Genomic DNA, 21435 nt, shown 5'->3' on the forward strand with positions numbered 1-21435 from the left:
TCACAACTGACCATGCACACGAGGCAAAAATCTAATTTCTACAGGAGACATAAAATAAAGCAGATGAGCACAGACAAACTGCAGCTGCAACCAAGTCAACACTGCACTATGCCACAGGTCTCACTTAGGTTATGAAGTCTGGACAACCTGAGGACTGGTTTCTTGGGCCAACACATGTATTTGTAGGCATTTTGATAGTCATGATAGCACCTTGCAGCCATTAATTAATTAAGCCTCAGAGCACCTCATTGAGGTAGTGAAATACTATCCCTTTTTACAGATGGGAAAACTAAGATGCAGAGACAGAAGCTACAAGACTTCTTTGAATTACCCAGGAGGAAGTCCGTGAAAGAGCTGGAGTGAAAAACCCACATCTCTTGCTTCCCAACCTTAGTTTTTGATTAAGAAAAATCTTGCGTTTTCAACTTGGGAAACCCCATTAACACTGCTCCTGCAGCCTGATTGGGGGCAGCAAAAGGGATCCTTCATTCCAGAAAATGACTAGTAATCATGTTTATTTCAGTAGTGCCTAATGGTGAACCAAGAACAAGGACCTATTGGGCTAGGCACTTGTACAAACACAAAGTAGTAGACCCCATTGCAATGAGAGCGAGAGAGAGAAAGAATACACAACCTCTGCCTAGCCAAAAATACAATCCCAGTCACAACAGTGGTCTAGAGACTTACTTAGTGTAATATCCTTGTGGGCAAAGCAGACACGACAGTTGTCCAGCTAGAGGCTGATAGTGACCCACTGGACAGGGTATGCAAGCAATAGGGTCTGCGCAGAAGCCCTCTGAGCAGCATACGCAACCCCATGTCTCTAAAGCAGAATAAACATTTTTTTTAAAAAATGACCGTTGTATCCAAAGATAAAACACCAGTTTTTAAAACAGATCAATATCATGAATGTAAAAATATCTTTCTCTAAGTGAGCCTCAGACAACATTATCACAATTTTGTCCTCACATAACACTGTAGGATGGAAAACAAAAAATATTTAATTTTATCTTAAAAATCAGATTTTAATAATCCCAGAGTTCTGCTCAGACTGGCACAAGAACAATTGTTAAACAGAGAGTAGGTTATAGTCCAGGGTCTCAAATCTGTTGTCTCCATTGTGTAATCTTTATAGTTAACAAAGCTGGTTTTAATTTGAGAGTCCAGGAGGTTTCTCCTCACTCTCAGTCGAAAAAATAAATTTAAAAAAATTACTTTTGATCATTGATTAATGTAAGTTTAGCAGGAAATAGAACTGAAGCAGAAAACCCCAAAGCAGAGAATTCTGCCTTACGGAGAAAGTCTTTTGAGCATGTGACACTTACTGTCCCCACAGCATAAAAATTCTATCAGTCTTAATTCTACAAAACTAGTTTATTCTACATAGAATAATTATGTAGGGTTTTCCATGCCAGCTCTTGGTCCTCAAATCTGTTATCCTTCCTCTGGCAGGAGCCAATGCCTGCTACCTTGCAACAGAGCATGTGGTACAGGAAAGATTATAACGGACCCAATTGTACAAAGTTGTATATGATGGTGTTGGTAATTAGTTCTTGACCTCTGCAAAGATTGTCTCATGCCACATGAGAGCTGGTTATCCCTCTCTTAGCATGCCCTGATGCATGTTTTATTATTGATCCTAACGTTATCCAGTCTGGTTTTAAACATTAAAACTATGGTATTTATTCGACTGACCTCCTGCTATAGTGAATTCCATAGGTTGACCATATGTGATATGAAGGAGAATTTCCTTTGGGGTGATTTTTTTCATTGTGGAACATGAATCCTTCTGAAGAGCTGAATACTCTAGGCATTAGCACAGAGCAGGTATTCAGTATTGTGTATGGATGGAGATGATGGCCCCACCAGCCGACTGGTTAGTGGAAACATTTGCAATCTGTTTCTGGGCTTTATATTCATCTGAGCTTTTAAATTCATTCTTATTGCCTAAAAAAGTGAGCTTAAAAATGAGAAAGAAAGTGCACACTCACCCTTAAAGGTGAACTGCAGTGGGAAAAATAAAGGGGGGAGCAGGTTGCCCTTTTTTGATTCTTTAGAAAGGCTTATTTTTTTCTTGTTTGATAGTTTTTACTTTAGAAAATCAGAAGTGTCAAGTCTCGTTGCTGAGGGGCTTCCTGTGTAACAGAGGTGGACTGGGAGCTCTCTTAACACTTAATTGAAGGGGTAGGGATACTGAATCTTTAATGGAGGTTTCTTTCCGATTGTTTGAAACTAATAGTTTGAAATTGTTTTTGTTCATATCTACCATACTTAGAATCACTTCCCCCTCTCAATTAGCTACATTTCACCTGCATTGTGTTTTTAGGTTGTAATTCTACCACTTCTTCAATCAACCATGGAGTCCTCCAGGTTAGACATTGTGGACGAGGCCTGATGTTCTAATGTAAAAAACAAGTAGGGGGGAAAATCTGAGCCCTTCTTTTCTTTTTGTGGCATGATACAGCAATAAAAAAATAAAATCACACACCCAGTTTTTGTCCCTTTTGCAATCACCTCTATAGACAAAGCAAGAGAGCTGCAGGGGAGAGGGAAATCTTCCGAATCTTACCATTGCTGGGAAACATTCCTGGTGAACAAGCTGTACAGGCTGTTGTGTTCACTGCACTGCAGTTTGTGGACTCCATGGTGGTTACGAATGGAGTGGCTGATGGAACCCCAGCAGACAGTGTCACGTTTGGAGCAGTAGACAGCATGGTGGTAGGTACTGTGCCATGGGGGGTAGCTGATGTTACCCCAGCCGACTCTGTCACAGCTGATGTTGGTCCTGGAGAAACCTGAACAGTGGTCCTATTTGGAATAGTGGACACTGTTGCAGTTCGGGTGGTGGACGAAACCTCAGCAGATACTGTTGTGGCAGATGGCACTGTGGGGTTTGCAGTGGTTGACAGCACTTCAGCTGTTACTGTTACAGCTGTAGTTGATACCGTAGAGACCCCGACAATGGTTGCATTTGGAGCAGCTGATGAAACACCAGCAGATACCACTGGTGATTCCGCAGAGACCTGGGCAGTAGTCGTTTGTCCAACAACAATACCTAAGAGGGAAACATTTATTGTTAGTGGTTCAGTTAGTGTACTCCATCTGGGGAGACAACTCCATGGAGACTCATTTATCTAGCAGTTCACCCAAATCCATTTGCTTTTTTGATGTTCGTTTGGAAACATTTTCTCCATTATGTTCAAGAAGTGATGCAGAGAGAAGCAAACCAGATAAAAGTATATACAGTAATTAATGGTCTAGAAAAGGTAGATCAGATGCTTCAATTCTCCCCATCTTATAACACAAGGAGACCTTCAATTAAATTAACGAGCGACAAATTCAGAACTGATAACAGAAAATATTTTTCTCAAAGTGCATGGGTAAACTGTGGAACTCATTGCCACAGGAAGTTGTTGAGGCCAAGAATATAAAATCCAGAAAGTGATGTGTTTGAGGTAGCCCATTTTGCTGAGCAGATGAACTGCAGTGTTCTGTACTTGGCTGGAATCTCCTACGGGCTGGTGACTTTTGGTGAGCCATATTGTATTGCTGTAGTCCCAAGGAGGGGTGACAAAGATGATCAGGTCATTGTCTGCCAGGGTGGGACAGAGAGTCCTATCCAACCAGAGATGATAGAAAGCATTACTTATAGTTGCAGTGAGGAATCCAGGAGCACTCCTAAATTATGGACTGAACTAACCAATAGTAAGTATGTGCTTGAACTAAAGGAGACCGCCCCATGGCATCATACTCTTCAAAGTGTTTTTCCTTGCCCACCATTTTAGCAATTCCTATGTTCCTAGAAATGGAATGAGTCTCATACTGGATACTATGGAAGTATCTGCAGGCAATCCACAGTACCTGGGGCAGAACAAACAGCACCCTCAATATTACATTTGAATTGCAGGAGCTGTTCATTGGAGGATGGTGCATTTTTAAAAATATAATCTACAATTCTGCATGCAAAAAGTCTCCTTTTCACTCACTGGGTCACCTTTAGGGCATCATAATTCTGAACTATATCAGCATCTGAAAGGCTCTATTCTGTAAGGTTCCTAATGCTTTCGCTTTTACACTGCGCATCTTTGAGTGTTTGGAGAGGTGGATTCCTCAAAATCCTACAGGAACGATTGTGATTCAGATTGCTTTGCTGTTACATGTAATAGGTTAAAATATGTCTGCTTGCTAAAAGTGAAATCTACTAGCCTTTGACCTGGGAGTAGCCATTTTGGCCCTGTTACCCATCGCTGAAGGGGAGAAATACCCATTAAACTAAAAAGCAAAGAGAGTAGCAAGATGATTTAAATTTAGCAACATAATGATTAAGGCATTTCAAAAAACAGCAACAGCTGTCACATCAGTGTAGGAAGAGGGAGTGCAATAGATCAGGAAGTTGGCATGGGGATTTTTTAGGTACTTTTTACAATAACTAACTGTTGCTGCTAAAATTGTGTGAACGGATACCTCTCTCAGATGTAAAACACAATTATGAGACTAAAGGATTTCTTTGTTCCCACCTCCTCAACGCCTTAGCCCAAGAATCATCATCGTTGTAACTTACATCAGTGTCTGGAAGCTGGATCGGGCATAGATACAAAATGTCCAAAAACTGCTCACCAGTTATTGTGCTGGTGTTAAGATAAATTAATTAAAAATAAATAAAATTCTTTCCCTAAATGGCTAGGAATTTAGATTTGAATAAGTGAACAGATCTCGATACTAGATGTAAGAAATGTAAATATTATTGAAGTGTGTAGCACAAAAATAACATCTTAATTTTCAGAATAAGCCAGTGATTCACAAGCCATCATTTTATTTATTGAATTTTCTTCTGCTTCACCTGATGTTTACCGACCTCGCCCTACTCAGGACACATTTAGGAGGCTCCAGCATAAAGGGAGTGTGTGGAACTTAAATGTAAGTAGCAGGGGAAAGGACAAGTTTAAACAACATTTAAGAACTGCTGCTGCTGCAATGTTCAGTTTCAAGGAGGTGAATGGATCAGTTTGATATAAGCTATGGAAACAACAGGACATGTACACCGTGGGGAGGCTGCATGGTCTAATAGGTATGGCACCGAACTGCGAGTCAGGAGACCAGGATTATACTCTTAGCTCTGCCACTGACCTGCAGCGTGGCACAAGGCAAGACACTTCACCTCTCTGAGCTTACTTTCCCCTCCACCCTTTTTCTGTCTGCCTATTTATATGATGATTTTTTTTTTCAGGGCAGAGATTCTCTTACTATGCGTTTGTACAGCATGTGGCACAATGGGACTGCAATCAGCTGGGACTGCTATGATGTAAACACCACCATCCTCATGGGAATTCAGTTGGTTTGTAACCCAAGGACATTTGAGAAATATGACAAAAATACAGAATTTAATTTCTACAACAGAATCACGCAGCTGAACAAATGGGTCCATTGACAGTTAACCTTTAAGAACTCTGGCCTTTTAGTCATCTGAAAACTTCTCTGTTGAGGAAACTTTTCTGTGCTTTACAGAGATTAGCACATTACACTGACACTAACTTCTTTGTTGATTTGGAATCGGAGATCTACAACTTAAAAATATTTAAGCGGAGGAGTACCTAACATCTTGACCATTCTCCATGCATGCTCCGTATTGATTGTTGCTTGTCTAGTCTGTTAAGATTGTAAGCTCTTAATGGTATTTTTTCCTAAGAGCATATTCAGTGCTTAGCACATTTGGGGTGCTTTGCAACAAAAGCCTTTGTAGCAAATTAGCCTGAATGATCTTGGCAATCTTTCTCAGTGCTGATCCTTTTTTTTCCTATTAACTTTATATTAAATTATATATATATATAAAATACACACACACACACACACACACACACAAATAAACTATAGGTAAACTTCTCATAATACATACACTTTTTATAATAGATTAACTATTTGCTACTTCACCTTAGCTATATTTGAAACATTTAATTATATAAAATATGAATATAATCATATATATGTATGTATACCAAATGTAATCAAAATATAAATCAATTATTTGTATTACACAATTTACAAACACAATTTGTTTATAAAACTCCCAACTGGTTAAAGTAAAATTATTAAAATAAGATCAAAAATAGAAGCAAAATTCAGAGAAGGGGGATAGAGACAGGGAGGGAAGGAAGAGGGTAAAGAGGAGGGGGGAAAAAGGGGATCATGCATTTCATAGGGTCATTCAGATACTTCCAGAAAAGCATTTCACATCTCCGAGAATGTTCCTTGGGTATTTCTGGTATAGCATACAGTTATTTCCATGGTGGCCAAGCTTACAATGTCTATGCTCCAGTCTTCAATTGTTGGTCTTTTTTCGGATTTCCAGATTTGTGATACTAGGCTTTTAGCGATTATTAGTGCTCCGATGAGCCAAAGCTTTTCAGATTTATTCAACTCCAATTAACATCCATTCGTTTTAAGATTATACGTTTCTCTCGTAACGCAATTTTATTTGATAGGAAGAAAATTAATTCTGCAATTAAGTTGTGCCCAAAACATAAGGGTATAGGAGCATTCCCAGAGCATATGGCAGTGGTTCCCAAACTTTAACAACCTGTGAACCCCTTTCACTAAAATAAAATGTCTCACGAACCCCCTCCTAAAAGTGAATATTTCCAGGGATTTTCTCCTTTACCTGAGTATAAATTCTAAAAGCAGTGATCTTGGAAATATAAAATTTGTTTTTATTACATGCTTATTACACACTATTTGTTGTTATTAATCATTACAGTATTTCTATTACATTATGAAAACGGCAACACTCTTCCAAGATCTCACTTTCGTAGCCTGTATCACTTTGAATAAGCCTGTTATAAGACAAGGTTCCTATGTTTCATCAGGGAGTATCAGATGTGAAACAGCATGAAGGTATTTAAGAAGCCAATTCAAATTGTTCCTCCTACACAAGCATTCAGGTCTTGAGCAGTCCAGGCAAACAACGCACATTACAACAAAGCTTAAACTTGTTTTTAAAACTATTATGAAGAACAATCCTAGCTGCCTATTTAATTTTAAAAACAGCAAATAATATCCACCTCCCTTTCGATTTCTTATAAGGAGTCTTGAAGTTTAAATCTCCTCAGTGTGATAGCTATGCTTGCTTTGATCTGCTTAGCCCTTGGAAGTCCAGGGGCTCTGAGCTGCTGGCCCCATGCTGCCCAGGATTCCAAGGGACCATTAGGGAATTTTTTCCTGAGAACCCCTGTAACATTTCATGAACCCCCAGGGATTCACAAACCCCAGTTTGGGAACCACCAGTATATGGATTAAGTTAGCACCTGCTGAATCACAGTGCCACCATTTGTCTGGTTTAGTGGCACATGTTTTGAATAGTTGGCAAGGGAGCCAATGCATCCGCCATATGATTTTCTGCTGGATTAATCTTAAACAGAGGTCGAAGGAACATTTTGGAGCACTGGCTAAAATTTGTTTCCATTGATTAGCAGACAATAATTGGCCTAGTTCTTCCTCCCATTTTTTTTTTAGGGAAGCTGTGTTTAATTCAAATTTGCTAGCCAAGTGTGCATATAGTGTTGCCATAGCTCTTGGCAGCCTGAGGGTATGTCTACATCTACAATTTTGCAGCGCTGGTTGTTACAGCTGTATTAGTACAGCTGTATAGGGCCAGCGCTGCAGAGTGGCCACACTTACAGCAACCAGCGCTGCAAGTGGTGTTAGATGTGGCCACACTACAGCGCTGTTGGGCGGCTTCAAGGGGGGTTCGGGGAACGCGAGAGCAAACCGGGGAAGGAGACCAGCTTCGCCGCGGTTTGCTCTCGCGTTCCCCGACCCCCCCTGCAAACCGCAGGGAAGGAGACCTGCTTGCACGGGGGTTCGGGGAACGCGAGAGCAAACCGGGGAAGGAGACCTGCTTGATTACCAGAGGCTTCCTCAGGTATGCTGGGATACCTGCTTATTCCACGGAGGTCAAGAAAAGCGCTGGTAAGTGTCTACACTTGATTACCAGCGCTGGATCACCAGCGCTTGATCCTCTACACCCGAGACAAAACGGGAGTACGGCCAGCGCTGCAAACAGGGAGTTGCAGCGCTGGTGGTGCCCTGCAGATGTGTACACCTCCTAAGTTGCAGCGCTGTAACCCCCTCACCAGCGCTGCAACTTTGTGATGTAGACAAGCCCTGAGTGACATTGGAGAAGTGAAAGTAGTTTAGGTGGTTGGGGTAGTGCAGGCAATGGGGCCAAACAGATAGGAGACACCATGTTTCAGATGGATATATTGCCACTCCTTCTTAGCCTCCAGCCTGAACCTTTCTTTTAATATTGTAAAAGGGAGGAAGGTGTCAGGTTCAGTAAATCACTTTCCTAATACAATCTGTCCAAATGATGGGGTTTTACAGAATTTTGAGGTATTCCAGAGAGAGGCCTTGGTATGTAAAATGGGGTGATTTTTAAGTTTAGCAGACAGTGGACACCAAGTATATTTGGCTGCCACAATAGTTGGTGACTGTTCTTTAGAGCATCAGTAATAATCCCAGCAGCACATTGGGAAGGGGTAATGGAGAAAAAAATTCTGCTTTCAGAGGGAGTCAATCCAGGCTGCTACAGCACAAGGGAATGAGCTACTGTGCTGCTTGGCTGAGAATTATTGCCTGATGGTAACATTCAAAGTTGGAAAATCTGAAACCACCTTGTGACGGGCTCTGCTTACCCCGCACTAGCCTAGACAGGGTAAAGCCCCAGGTATTGACAGCAGAAGTCCCGCTCCCTGGCAAGACTGGGCATGATCCAAGTGCTCTAGTAGTATAAAGGGAGGGAGAACAGCTCATTTTGGGTGAGAGGCTGCAAGGTAAGGACCTGCCTGGGAAGCTCCTGCGGAGGGCCAGCCGCAGCCTCTGACTGCATCGGGAACCAAAGCCATCCATGGCTCGCCTGCACCCCAGTGACTGGAGGAAACCCTGGCGATGACTGGCCCCACTGAACACAGAGGCCCTGACGTCTCATGGGAAACCCCAACACAGACTCTGGTAGGAAGTGACCCAGGGATGGGGATGGAGTGGTACCTCCCACCTGGGGAAACTCAGTGTGTTTCAGTAGGACTCCCCCTCTGAGTCAGTGGAAGCTGCTACGCCACTGTTAGGGCCCTGGGTCGGGGCCCCCCCTACCGGGGCTGCCACACCCCATAAGGGGTGCCCCAGTGCCATAGATGCTGGCTGCTAGGCCGCTCTGCCCTGACCCTATTATGGACCATCACACACCTGTTTTGACGAAGAACTGTAATCTCTCTAAGGTTTGTTACCAGCACCACACAAGAAGGACTGAACATGGTGTCAATTTTGGTAAAATAAAAGTGAGGAATATGGTTAAGGAGGGAATTCAGAATAAAAACGATCCTGGGAAGGGAATTCATTGTGAAAGTTAGTGCCTGCCATCTATTGGAATTGCTAATGGCATGATTAATGCAGCTAGGTTAACCCTGACTACCTCCAGTTTATGTTGTAGCCAGAGTATTTGCCAAAGTTATCTAATGTTTGTAGGTATTTGGAATGGATTGATCTGGATTTTTAATAAATAGGAGGATGTTGTCTGCATAGGGAAGGATATTTGTCTCCTGGCACCCTGATTTGATCCCTGGAATCCCTTGGTGTTCCCTAATTAGTACTGCAAGCGGTTCTAATGCTAGATTGAACAAGGGTCAGGGGACAGGGAGGGAGCATTCCCGTCTGATTCCCTGAAACCAGTCAAAGAGGGGGTATGTGTGAATATTGTGCTATTTGTTAGGATCCAAGAGTTGTGTTTGGAATAACAGCTTTATCCATGAAATAAAAGATTTATCCAGGGTAAGAAACAGATATTGCCAGCTCACGTTGTGAAAAGCTATCTTTGCATCAAGTGAAATGATTGCATTATGATTTCTAGAGTGTTGAATGCCATAATTGACGTGTGTTATTTGAACTATGCATATTTTATTAAATCCCACCCAATGGGGGTGAACCATATCACTCATTACTTTTTCAAATCTCTTAGCCAATATTTGTAAAAATATTTCTATATCAGTATTGATTAAAGAGATGGGTCTGTTGGGTCTAAACTTTTGGTGAACTTTGGAGCCAAAAAAAACACCCAGACTGGCCGTCTCTGCATAATCCTTTCTGAACCTTTTTTTTGAACAAAGCACTGACCTGCAAACTACTCATGACACCCCCTTCCTCAAGTAGCCATTAGCCTTTATCTCTATACATTTACTTGTTAAACTTGCTTTTCCTGTAAAATCTTGATTGATTATGCATGACCATTATCTTTTATTAATCACTTTGTTTACTTCTGTGTATAAATATTGATGCTCACCCCTAATAAAGGGGCCACACTTATTCTAAAGCTTTTGGGGTAGTGTGAGCCCGTTGATCAACGCATTGCTGTCTGGTCTCTGACAGAATTGTGTGCCCAAATTCCAACTCCGCACGAACTTGGGTGTTGGAGAGGTGAGTGAGGACTTGCTTTATTACCTAACAATTTGGGGGCTCGTCCGGGATTCCTTCTGGTGCGGTACCTCTGTCCAGTGGTCAGACCACTCATATATGAATTGGCAAGGCGCCACAGGAGATTTCTCCCAGCCAATTCAATATTGAGGGGTCGTGTATTGGACAGCAGGGTAAACGCCAGTTGGAGGGCTCCTGTCAGACACCATGGGTCAAGGGACTAGCGTGCCTCTTGAGAGTCCGTTGGGGATTGTAAATAAGTTATGGAACGAAGGGAAACTCCCAGTGCAGACAGGAATGTCTAGGAAGAAGTTGTACACACTATGTGTAAGGAATTGGACTGGGTATACCGCGGTATTGGCCGACTCGGAGATGAGGTGGCCTTCGTATGGCTCTTTCGAACAGGCTGCCTTAAGAGGAGTAAAGAGCCAGATCGAAAAAGACCATCCGGGACAGTTATGTTACTGGTTTTGTTGGGACACAGCAGCAGAGCTGTGGAAATCTTTAAAAATTATGGCAGTCAGGTACTCTCCCGAGAGTGAACCCCCTCCAGGTTATTTCGATGAAGGGTGTAGACCACGGCGTGTTTTGACTCGTCAGCTGGTCCCCTCTGCACCTGCCCCTATTCCTCCGCAGGGGGACTCTCTCCTTGTAGCAGAGGGGAATCTGCAGGATCCCAGATTGGAATTTGTGCAGAAGGATGAGGAGGAATTGGAGGGGCAAACCTCGGGAGGAGTAGTTACTAGGCTTAGGTCCAAGCAGGTACAGCAGGGTGCATGCCCCCCCCCCTGAGGATAGCCCAGAGGATGTCTCCGTCAAATCTCTTGCGAATAATAAAAGTATGGTTATAGAGATGCCTTTACAGGTGCACGATCAACCTTATATGGGCAATGATGGACGATTGCAACATGCTAGTATTGTGGAATATAAAGGATGGCTAGAATGGGATTTGAAAGAGTGGGGACAGTTGTCAGGGTCTTTTGGGGAAAATCCCCGAAAGATCATAGAACTTCTAGAAAGATTGTTTTTAAGTTATAATCCTACTTATACGGATGTGGATCAGTTGTTAAGTAGAGTTTTGACCGGAGAAGAACGTAGTAGATTGTGGATGGCAGAAAGGACATGGGGAGATAGCAATGCAGCTAATTTTACTTGGATGGATAGGTGGGATCTGGCCGCTGGCTGGAATCCCCTAGACTGGACTCAGCTAAGGCTGACTCAGCTGCAAACAGACTGAGAGCGATTGTTAGAGAGACTCAAGGAAATGGCTCGCCGCTCGCCTAATCAGGCTAAGTTCATGCAGATTCGGCAGGAATCTGATGAGCCGCCCAGAAAGTTCTGGTCGAGGCTATTGGAGGGGGCCCGAATGTTCACTCAGATGGATCCTGAGAGAGAAGCAGACCACCCTACTCTTATTTCATTTTTTGTGAATCAGTCGGTGCCCCCTGTAAGGGATTACTTCTTAAAGTTTCGCCCTGGTTGGGGAGGTGAGTCAGTCACTTCAGTGTTGGAAGTAGCTGATTTTGCCTGGGAGAAAGAAAGGGAAAGTAGTAAAAAGAAAGAGAAAAAGGAAGAATATAAGCTGATGGCTTTAGCTTTTCACGGCGGTGTTCGAGGCAAAGGCCGTGGCCGTGGCAGGGGATTCCAGGGTGCCCGGGGAAGAGGGTCCTGGCGACCCCAGCCATCAGGAAATTGTTTTCAGTGCGGACAGCCTGGTCACTTTAAACGTGAATGCCCCTGGGGACGCCCAGAGGGTCTGGTTGCATCCGCAGATGCTTATACAAGTGAGGAATACACCCCTGCACCACCAGCTCAGCCCATCCCCCAGGCCTGGATCAACTACGGGAAACAGCAGCAGCCGCAGCAAACTCAGCCTCCTCAATGACGGTACCCCGGGGGTGAAGGCAAACAATGTGATGGTCTTATTTCCTTAATGTCTTTAGCCGGCTCCTTTCTCACTTTCTCCCCTCCCAGCAAAGAGCCTCGTTTAACCCTTTCAGTCCAGGAACTGCCTGTCTCTTTCCTCATTGATACTGGGGCTACTTTCTCTCTTTTAAATCATGCCCCCTCTCCCTGGCTATCCTCTGAGGTTAAAACTGCGACTGGCGTGGAGGGCAACCCACAGTCTCTGGAACTCACTTTGCCTTTGAATGTTATTTATGCTGATAAATGGTTTCCTCACCGTTTTCTTTTTTCCCCAGCTTGTCCGATCCCTTTGATGGGCCGGGATTTACTCTGTAAGCTTGAGGCTACTTTAACCTGCACTCCTGAAGGGGTAGGATTATTGATGACAGTGTTAGGAGATTCGGCCCCTACTCAGGGTAATTGGGAAACACCCCCCTCTCTCTCCCCTGACCTCCCTGACTTGCCTTCCACCCTCTGGGGAATTTCTGACACTGATGTTGGCCTGCTCCTTTCGGCAGAGCCCGTAAGGATTCAGGTGAAGCCTTCCTTAACCCCCCCGTCAGTCCCTCAATACCCCCTGTCTCTGGAAGCCCGGGAGGGCATCCGCCCCATTATCGAGGGATTCATTGCACAAAAGCTAGTCCGCCCTCAGCGCACTCCCTGTAACACCCCTATACTGTCTGTCAAAAAGCCTCCTAAAAAGGACGGAGACCCTGTTCGTTGGCGCTTTGTACAGGATCTACGAGTTGTTAATCAGTATGTGGTCCCTCTTCATGCAGTAGTTCCTGACCCAGCTACTATCATCAGCCAAATCCCCTGGGATGCTGAGTGGTTCACTGTTATTGACTTAAAATCAGCTTTTTTCAGCATTCCTGTGCACCCAGACTCTCAGTATCTCTTTGGTTTCACCTGGGAGGGACAAAGTTATGTCTGGCAACGACTTCCTCAAGGCTACAGAGACAGCCCCACGATTTTCAGCCAGTGCCTCCGCCACGACTTGGAAGGTTTCACCAGTCCGCAGGGATCCACATTGGTCCTATACGTAGATGACATCCTATTAGGTAATCGCGAAGAAGCTGCCCTCCGCATCGATGGTAAGGCACTTTTATTATACCTACACACCAGAGGCCACAAGGTAGACCCTAAAAAGATTCAGTGGGTCTCACAGAAGGTCCGATATCTGGGCTTCCTGTTAACCCCAGAAGGAAGACAGATGGACCCAGCCCGCATAAAGACTATTCAAAACTGCCCTCTACCGAACACCAAGAAACAACTTCGAGGTTTCTTAGGATTAATTGGCTTCTGTCGCCCCTGGTTGCCGTCCTGCGGGGAGTTAAGCAAACCGCTCCACCGACTCACTGCTAACCTTGCTCCTGACCCTTTGCAGTGGTCCCCGGACACTATTCAAGCCTTTCAGTTACTCAAGGACAGTGTGGCCTCCTCCATGTCTCTCCGCCCCCCCAATTACAGCAAACCCTTTCACCTTTTTGTCCACGAGAGGGGCGGAATTGCTAGTGGTGTCCTTACCCAGCTGAGCGGGCCCCACCATTTCCCGCTTGCTTTTTACTCTCAGCAAATCGACCCTGTCGCTCAGGGAACCCCATCCTGCACCCGGACTCTGGCAGCAGCTGCCCTGCTGATCACAAAGGCAAAGAGCCTAACCCTGGGTCATTTTACCACGGTTTGGACCTCTCATGCCTTGTCAGCCCTTCTGCGTAGGGGCACAACCCAAGTCTTTTCGGCCCATCGTCAGCAACAGCTAGAGGCCGAACTCTTAGAAGACACTAACCTAATTTTTGAAAGGTGTGGACCCCTTAATCCAGCTACCTTGCTTCCTGACCTGCCAGTCCCCCAGGACCAGCACGACTGTGTGGAAGTAGTTTACAGCATCTTACAGATAAGAGACAACCTGTTTGACGTGCCACTGGACAACCCCGATTGCATCCTCTTCTCGGACGGAAGCTCCTTCTATGTTGATGGCAAGTGTTTCACTGGTTATGCTGTCACCTCTGAATGGGACATTCAAGAGGCCGCCTCACTGCCAGGCAACTGGGGAGCCCAAGCCGCTGAACTCTATGCCCTGGCCCGAGCTTGCCAGTTGGCCGCTGGTAAGACCGTTACCATTTTTACTGATAGCAAATATGCTTTTGGAGTTGTGCATTGTCATATCCACCTCTGGAAGTTTCGAGGTTTCCAGACAGCTGCCGGTAAACCCATTCAGCACCTCCCCCTCATCCACAAGCTTTTGGACGCCCTCCAAAAACCCTCTGTCCTGGCTGTAGTTCACTGCCGGGCCCATACTAAAGATAGCAGCCCCGTTACCCGTGGGAATGCCCTGGCTGACGCCTCCGCCAAGAAGGCTGCCACCTTACCTTTAGCCATGCCCACATTGGCTATTGCAACCTCCTCCTTTACTCCACCGCACCCCGTACCAGTACCCGCTGCTGAACTAAAATCATGGGAAAGCCTCGGGGCCACTCTGGTCAAAGGGACCTGGCTTATGCCAGATGGCCGAGCCTGCCTCCCTCGCTCCACGTACCCCGTGGCAGTTCGCTGGCACCATGATAAAGGGGGTCACTACGGCACGCACGCCCTCGTGGACACTATCGCTCGCTTTTGGTATGCTCCAGGCATTCAACCCTATTGCCTATCAATAGTGAAAGCATGCAGCACATGTCAGCGTAATGGACCTGCTCCACCTCTTAACAAAATTAAGGGTGGAAGACCTCCGCCTGCTGCTCCATTTCAACATCTTCAAATTGATTTTGCAGATATGCCAAAGGCTTTTGGGAAAAAGCACCTCCTTGTTTTGGTTTGCCCTCTGACTTCCTGGGTCGAAGCTTTTCCTACTGCTAATTGTACTGCTGCTACAGTGGCGAAGATTCTCCTTAGAGACATTGTACCCCGTTTTGGCATCCCTCTTGTGCTCGACTCAGATCGCGGACCTCACTTTACTGGTCATGTCCTTGGCCATTTAGAACAAGGACTGGGCATTTCACACTCCTTTCATACACCCTACCACCCCCAGTCTAGCGGGAAAGTTGAGCGTATGAATAGGGAACTTAAGTTTACATTGGCTAAATACTGTCAGGAAACAGGATTAAAGTGGCCTCAGGTACTTCCCTTGGTCCTGTTTCACCTTCGTACTCGCCCAACCCGCGCATTGGGATTATCCCCCTTTGAACTGCTCTATGGACACCCCCCTTTCAAAGGCGGGGCGCTACCACGTGCTGATGTTTCACTATTGGGAGGGGATCATATGACTGCGTGTCAGTTTCTCTCCCTACAGGCTCGCCTCCGTACCCTTTGGAAAGCCTCGCAGTTTTCCCAGACCGTGCCGCTGGAGGAACAAATCCACCCGTTCCAACCAGGGGACTTCGTCTGGGCCAAAAAGTTCGTTCGTGATGACACCCTCCAGCCAAGGTTTACTGGACCCCACCAGGTTCTTTTGACAACCCAGACTGCAGTGTTCCTGGAAGGACGCAAATCTTGGATCCACCACTCCCACGTCAAGCCAGCCGTAGTGGACCACAGTCACGGACCAGCAGCTCTTGTCACCACTGAGGACACTGCCTTCGACCAGTGGACCAGCTTACCTCTCTCAGACATTAGACTTAAATTAACTCGAAAAAAATGAGAGGACCCTTTATTCTGACAACTGTATGTTTTTTATGCTTTTTTAGTTTATTTTCTGCTTATGAAGATAATGCTTTTATTAGATATTCCCACGAGGTTAAAACTCGTATTTTAGGAAATAGACGTGATTGCTGGGTATGTACTCAATTTCCAGTAAATGCAGCACAGGGACTCCCCTTCACACCCATTCCCCTAACCACTGCTAATATGACTTGGATGCCACAGACTAGAATAAAAGATCCAGTCCAACCCAATCTTACATGGGACAAAACAGAAGTGCCAATTAACAAATATCTCAGGGTAACCAATCAAACAGGATCACTGTGTTTTGTTAAAGAAAAAGGGTCAACTTTTGTGGGAACAAGTAAATGCAACATATATTTTAATGGCACCGCCTTTAGTAAAAATCTTGGCTTCAAGCCTTGCGCATCCCACTTATCCCATATGTGGATCCCTCACCCCGATCCAACCTTTTCAACTTTTTCATGGAGTGGCAGGTTTTCAGAGTCAGTTTTTAAAAAGCCCTGCTCAGATCTCGAGGGTGTCCAACTAATTGTTAAAGGATACACAATTGCCTTCTACAACTGCTCAAGCAGTACTACACTGCCCTTTGAGGACAACACTACCAAATTGTGCCTCTGCAGTTCACACAACGACCCCTCTGCGTTACCGGGGGAACAGTGGTACAACGGGTGGTGGGTTACCTCCTACTTTGAGAAATGGAATACCCAAAACGCATTATATGGAACATACTGGGTGTGCGGGCCCAAGGCTTATTATTTTCTCTCCCCTGATTGGGCAGGGTCATGTTATTTGGCATGGCTAGCACCGCCTTCTCGGATCTCCCTCACTCCCCCTCATTTTCCCCACGTTCGTAACATCCGTGAAACTGACAGAGATATTAATCTCCGTGATGGTTTGTCCTGGCAGCGGTGGGCTGGTCACACTAGCTTGAAGGGTGCCATCATCCGTCTACAGGGACTATTAGAATCTTTGACCAATGAAACTGCAACCCTATTTGAGAACCAGGCCGGGGAAATGTCCCAGCTGCGCCAGTTGGCTTTGCAAAACAGAATGGCTTTAGATATAATGTTAGCAGCCCAGGGAGGAACTTGCGCCCTCATAAATGAAGAATGCTGTGTTTTTGTAAATGATACCTACTCTGACACTTTTCAACGTACCAAACACCTAAGGGAAATGGCTAAAAACTACTCCTCTGGCCAGCCACCTTATGATTGGTGGGGAGCCTTATGGAATTGGCTGCCCGGGTTTGGGTGGGTTAAAAACCTCTTGGTGGGTGTTGTTGGGGCCATTGGTAGTCCTTATAATACTGTGTTGCTGTATTCAGTGTGTCCCCTCCCTCATAAACTCATGTAAGTCAGTTTATTCTTTTCCCACTTCAGCTAAAAGCCTTACTCTCTTCGAATTGGCCCAGGCTGAAATTGCCAAGCGGCCCTTGAGATCTTGAAATAGGGTGTAGCTTTTTGATTAATAGTTATCTCAAAGCTACAAATGGAGGAATGTTGGGTCTAAACTTTTGGTGAACTTTGGAGCCAAAAAAAAACACCCAGACTGGCCGTCTCTGCATAATCCTTTCTGAACCTTTTTTTGAACAAAGCACTGACCTGCAAACTACTCATGACACCCCCTTCCTCAAGTAGCCATTAGCCTTTATCTCTATACATTTACTTGTTAAACTTGCTTTTCCTGTAAAATCTTGATTGATTATGCATGACCATTATCTTTTATTAATCACTTTGTTTACTTCTGTGTATAAATATTGATGCTCACCCCTAATAAAGGGGCCACACTTATTCTAAAGCTTTTGGGGTAGTGTGAGCCCGTTGATCAACGCATTGCTGTCTGGTCTCTGACAGAATTGTGTGCCCAAATTCCAACTCCGCACGAACTTGGGTGTTGGAGAGGTGAGTGAGGACTTGCTTTATTACCTAACAGGTCTATAGCTATGACACTTTTGTGCATCCTTACCTGCTTTATGTATTGCAGCAATCAGGGCTTCCCTCAGAGTAGGAGGTAACACGTTTCTTGAAGGCATCTTTGTAAATGTATTAGAGCAGGGGTCGGCAACCTTTCAGAAGTGCTGTGCCAAGTCTTCATTTGTTCACTCTAATTTAAGGTTTTGTGTGCCGGTAATACATTTTAATGTTTTTAGAAGGTCTTTTTCTAAGTCTATAATATATAACTAAACTATTGTTGTATGTAAAGTAAATAAGGTTTTTAAAATGTTTTAAAATGTTTAAGAAGCTTCATTTAAAATTAAATTAAAATGCAGAGCTCCCCAGACCAGTGGCCAGGACCTAGGCAGTGTAAGTGTCACTGAAAATCAGCTCATGTGCCACCTTCGCCACCCATGCCATAAGTTGCCTACCCCTGTATTAGAACTTAAAGGCCAGAATTGCTTTGAAATGTTGATAGAATTCTATCAGTGGGCCATCAGGGCTGGGGATCTTGCTAGGACTCATTTCCTCCATGGCCTTGATTATTTCTTCTGAGATGTGAGGGACTCAATGCTGATCCTAATCGGAAACAGCAATTCTGCAGTACCTTTAAGGAAGGGCACTTTGGTGTCCATACCTTGACCAAAGACCAAGACATGGAGTCCCTCTCTTCCGACTCAGCCTTCCTTAAAATCTTCTCCCCTTGGGAACACATGCCACTGAGTTGCCCTAGTTCCAATTCCAGTTTTGTTAAATGGGTCTCACAATAAGCTGAGTGGTGCATGTGCATTGGCTCTAGCATACCACTGGGCTCTCCTGGAAAAGTTTTCAGAAGGAACCATTATGATCACCCAGTAAGACCTGCTGCAGAACAGCTCCTGGATATTTGTCTTGCCATGGAAGTTTGTCTTCAGCCACAGGTACCGAAGTAGATTTAAGTTCCCTGGATTGCACAGGACTGACTTTTTTAAATGAAATCCTTTGTTGAAAATAGCTATTTTATTCAAAAACTGTGAGTGGAGGGAGAGAGTTGTCAAATTTTCACAAAACCATTGAAGTTTCTGACTTTTTACAGAAATTGTGCTTATAGAAGTAGTTTTTATCCAACATTCTAGAAATTGGTGCTGAAATGACTTATTGAAAATTTTAATTTACTGAATTTAGTGATTTATTCTGCTTTCTAGATGGAACAATTTTTTTTAAATGATCACTAAAAGTACAGCTAAAAAACCTCCAGAAAGTGTTGAAGATGGGACAACTCCTGCCAGCTAGGCCCACAACATTGACCAAACAGCCTTTGTTTGTCCTGGAAATTCTTTCAACTCTTTCAATTACAGAGACAAATTCTTCCTAACTTACAGTATTTGCAACCATTGATATGTAAGGCAGGCAGTCTTTAGTCTACAGTTTGCAAATGAAGCCTGGTAGTCTGCTGGATTTCCTTCCTCTGCCCTCCTCCCCCTACACTGTCTGCAAATCTGGTGAAAATAATCATTCAAATCCAAGTGAAATAAATCAAAACAAACCTACATATCTAGGTAAGTATATTAAAAAAACCCAACTTTTGTTTTACTAAAGAATGAAGAGGTGAACAAGTGGCTTCTGAGTGGGAGAGCATCCATATTTGCTTAACACTCAGCAGAGCAGGGACTGCAAGCCTTGCTCATTTGTGTTATATCTTTGTCTGACACATAAAACTAAAAAGTTAGTTATTTGAGCAGCTTAACGCCTTTGTACGTGGCTTTAAAAATGCAAGCCTGCCCATTTCAATGGAGTAGCAGGATGTATTGTTTGTTTGTATTCCAGTAGTATGTTGGAGCACCAGTCATGCCCCAGAGCCCCCTGGCGCTAGGTAGAAGAAAAAAAACTGCCCTCACCCCCAAGAGTTTACAATCGAAAGGTATAGGCCTCCACCATGCGGACAGACAATGCCACTTGGCATAAATATGATACATATTGTAAAGAATACAAAGTTCTTGGAATTCCAACAGTAAAAACACTAAAACTAATATAAAATATTTATTTACAGACTAAACAGAGGGACAAATTCTGCCCTCAAAGACCTGAAAGCAACTCTCATTGAACTCTGTGGGAGCTATGCATCTGAGGGTGACATCTGGCCCATAGCATGTTATCTGTTGTAACAGAAAGATAAGTATGTAAAACCTTCTTGCAGTATGTTCGGTATCTATGCTTTGCTTTGCAGAAAGACTCTGATTATTTTGTGTACCTAGGAGCTGCAAGGGTCATTTTCTAAGACTTCCTCCTGCTTTTTTGCCATTCTGCAAGCAAAGTTACAGAACATTCAGGGTTTAGCTCAACTTAAGTCTTTCTTCCAAAATATTTAAACATGGCTGAGCACATTGCTCAGCTATATTTGTTGTTCAGGGCCGTTGTACTAGCTGACTGTTGCTGTATATATTTATATCCAATTGCAAGACTAAGTGCTTTTAATCATGTCTTTGCAACCTCTTTTCCTTTCCTCTGTTCCCTCACCCTTTTCCCTGCTGTTATACATTCTTTCCAAAAACAGTAACTGTATGAAAATGCAAAGCCCCAGTGCAGCAGTTTAGAATCATAGCTAGTTCTTTGTGGTCTAGAAAGATACAAGTGTCACATTTTAAAAGTAGTTACTCACCCATCAAACAAGCTGCACCTAAACTCCAAAGCAGAGACCTGGGACAGGAACCCATTTTCTAAGCGGGTCACGGCTCCTCACTAAGGGAGAGCAGCTGCTAAGCTCCTACAGCTAATAGTTTGTCCCTTTTTTAGTTTTTCTTCCCAATTCCATCACCTGACTCCGATCATGTGGTTGAGTCAAACCAAACCCCCACAACAAACTAACCAGGATTTACTCAGACTGAGAAGGGCCTTTTAAGAAGTGTCTTGTGTTTCAAAAGCACAAGTCCAAACTAAATATTGTGCAGAAGGGTTTCTGTTCACTCTGAGTACCTGCACCGAAATACAGGTAACAGAGAAGCTTTCTGAAAGAAGCAAAGAGCAGAATAAGCAGCTGTTGGATCCAGCATACAGAGTTCAGAGGGGCTATGAGGCTGGCTGCCATCCAACCCCCATGATCTTAACCTCATCGACAAGCATTGCATTACTTTTGACATACTCAGGACTTCCCATAACAGGATAAACAAACAGCCCAAGGAGTTCTCTGTAACTGACCCTAAGGGTGATGTAACTAAGGACAGATGATTTCTGTGGCCAACCTCAACAAGTTTACTTGTATGACAGAAGTTGCCAGAGGTTGATACATCAAATATTTGCGAGTAGCACAGTGCTTGATAGGTGAGAGGTTTAATGTAACAAATCCATGTCCCATTGCTGCCCCATTTCTGATTCAGGCATATGCTGCAAGATGATGATTTATTATTATTATTGTTGTTGTCTGCTGTCTCTTTTCTTTGTTGCCTTACACTCAGTTCTAGTAGTTTGAGGAAGTATCTTATATACTTTCATTTTATATATTTAA

The 21435-nt window shown here is 44.1% G+C and overlaps 1 protein-coding gene across 2 annotated transcripts in view; it reads right to left on the minus strand.

The window, feature by feature from the left end:
* Positions 1 to 20928, minus strand: part of LOC115652526 (sushi, von Willebrand factor type A, EGF and pentraxin domain-containing protein 1-like) — a 36291-nt gene extending 15363 nt beyond the window's left edge. For both annotated transcript variants that reach the window (XM_030564600.1, XM_030564601.1), the window contains exons 1-3: positions 20593 to 20928; positions 2570 to 3055; positions 688 to 823 (exon numbers count right to left, since the gene is read on the minus strand). In XM_030564600.1, coding sequence (XP_030420460.1) covers positions 688 to 823; positions 2570 to 3055; positions 20593 to 20647 — 677 coding nt within the window. In that variant the 5' untranslated portion in view covers positions 20648 to 20928. The remainder of the gene's footprint in view (positions 1 to 687; positions 824 to 2569; positions 3056 to 20592) is intronic.
* Positions 20929 to 21435: the final 507 nt, after the last annotated feature.

Source organism: Gopherus evgoodei, chromosome 5 (genome assembly GCF_007399415.2).
Source record: "Gopherus evgoodei ecotype Sinaloan lineage chromosome 5, rGopEvg1_v1.p, whole genome shotgun sequence".
Classification (NCBI taxonomy): domain Eukaryota; kingdom Metazoa; phylum Chordata; order Testudines; family Testudinidae; genus Gopherus; species Gopherus evgoodei.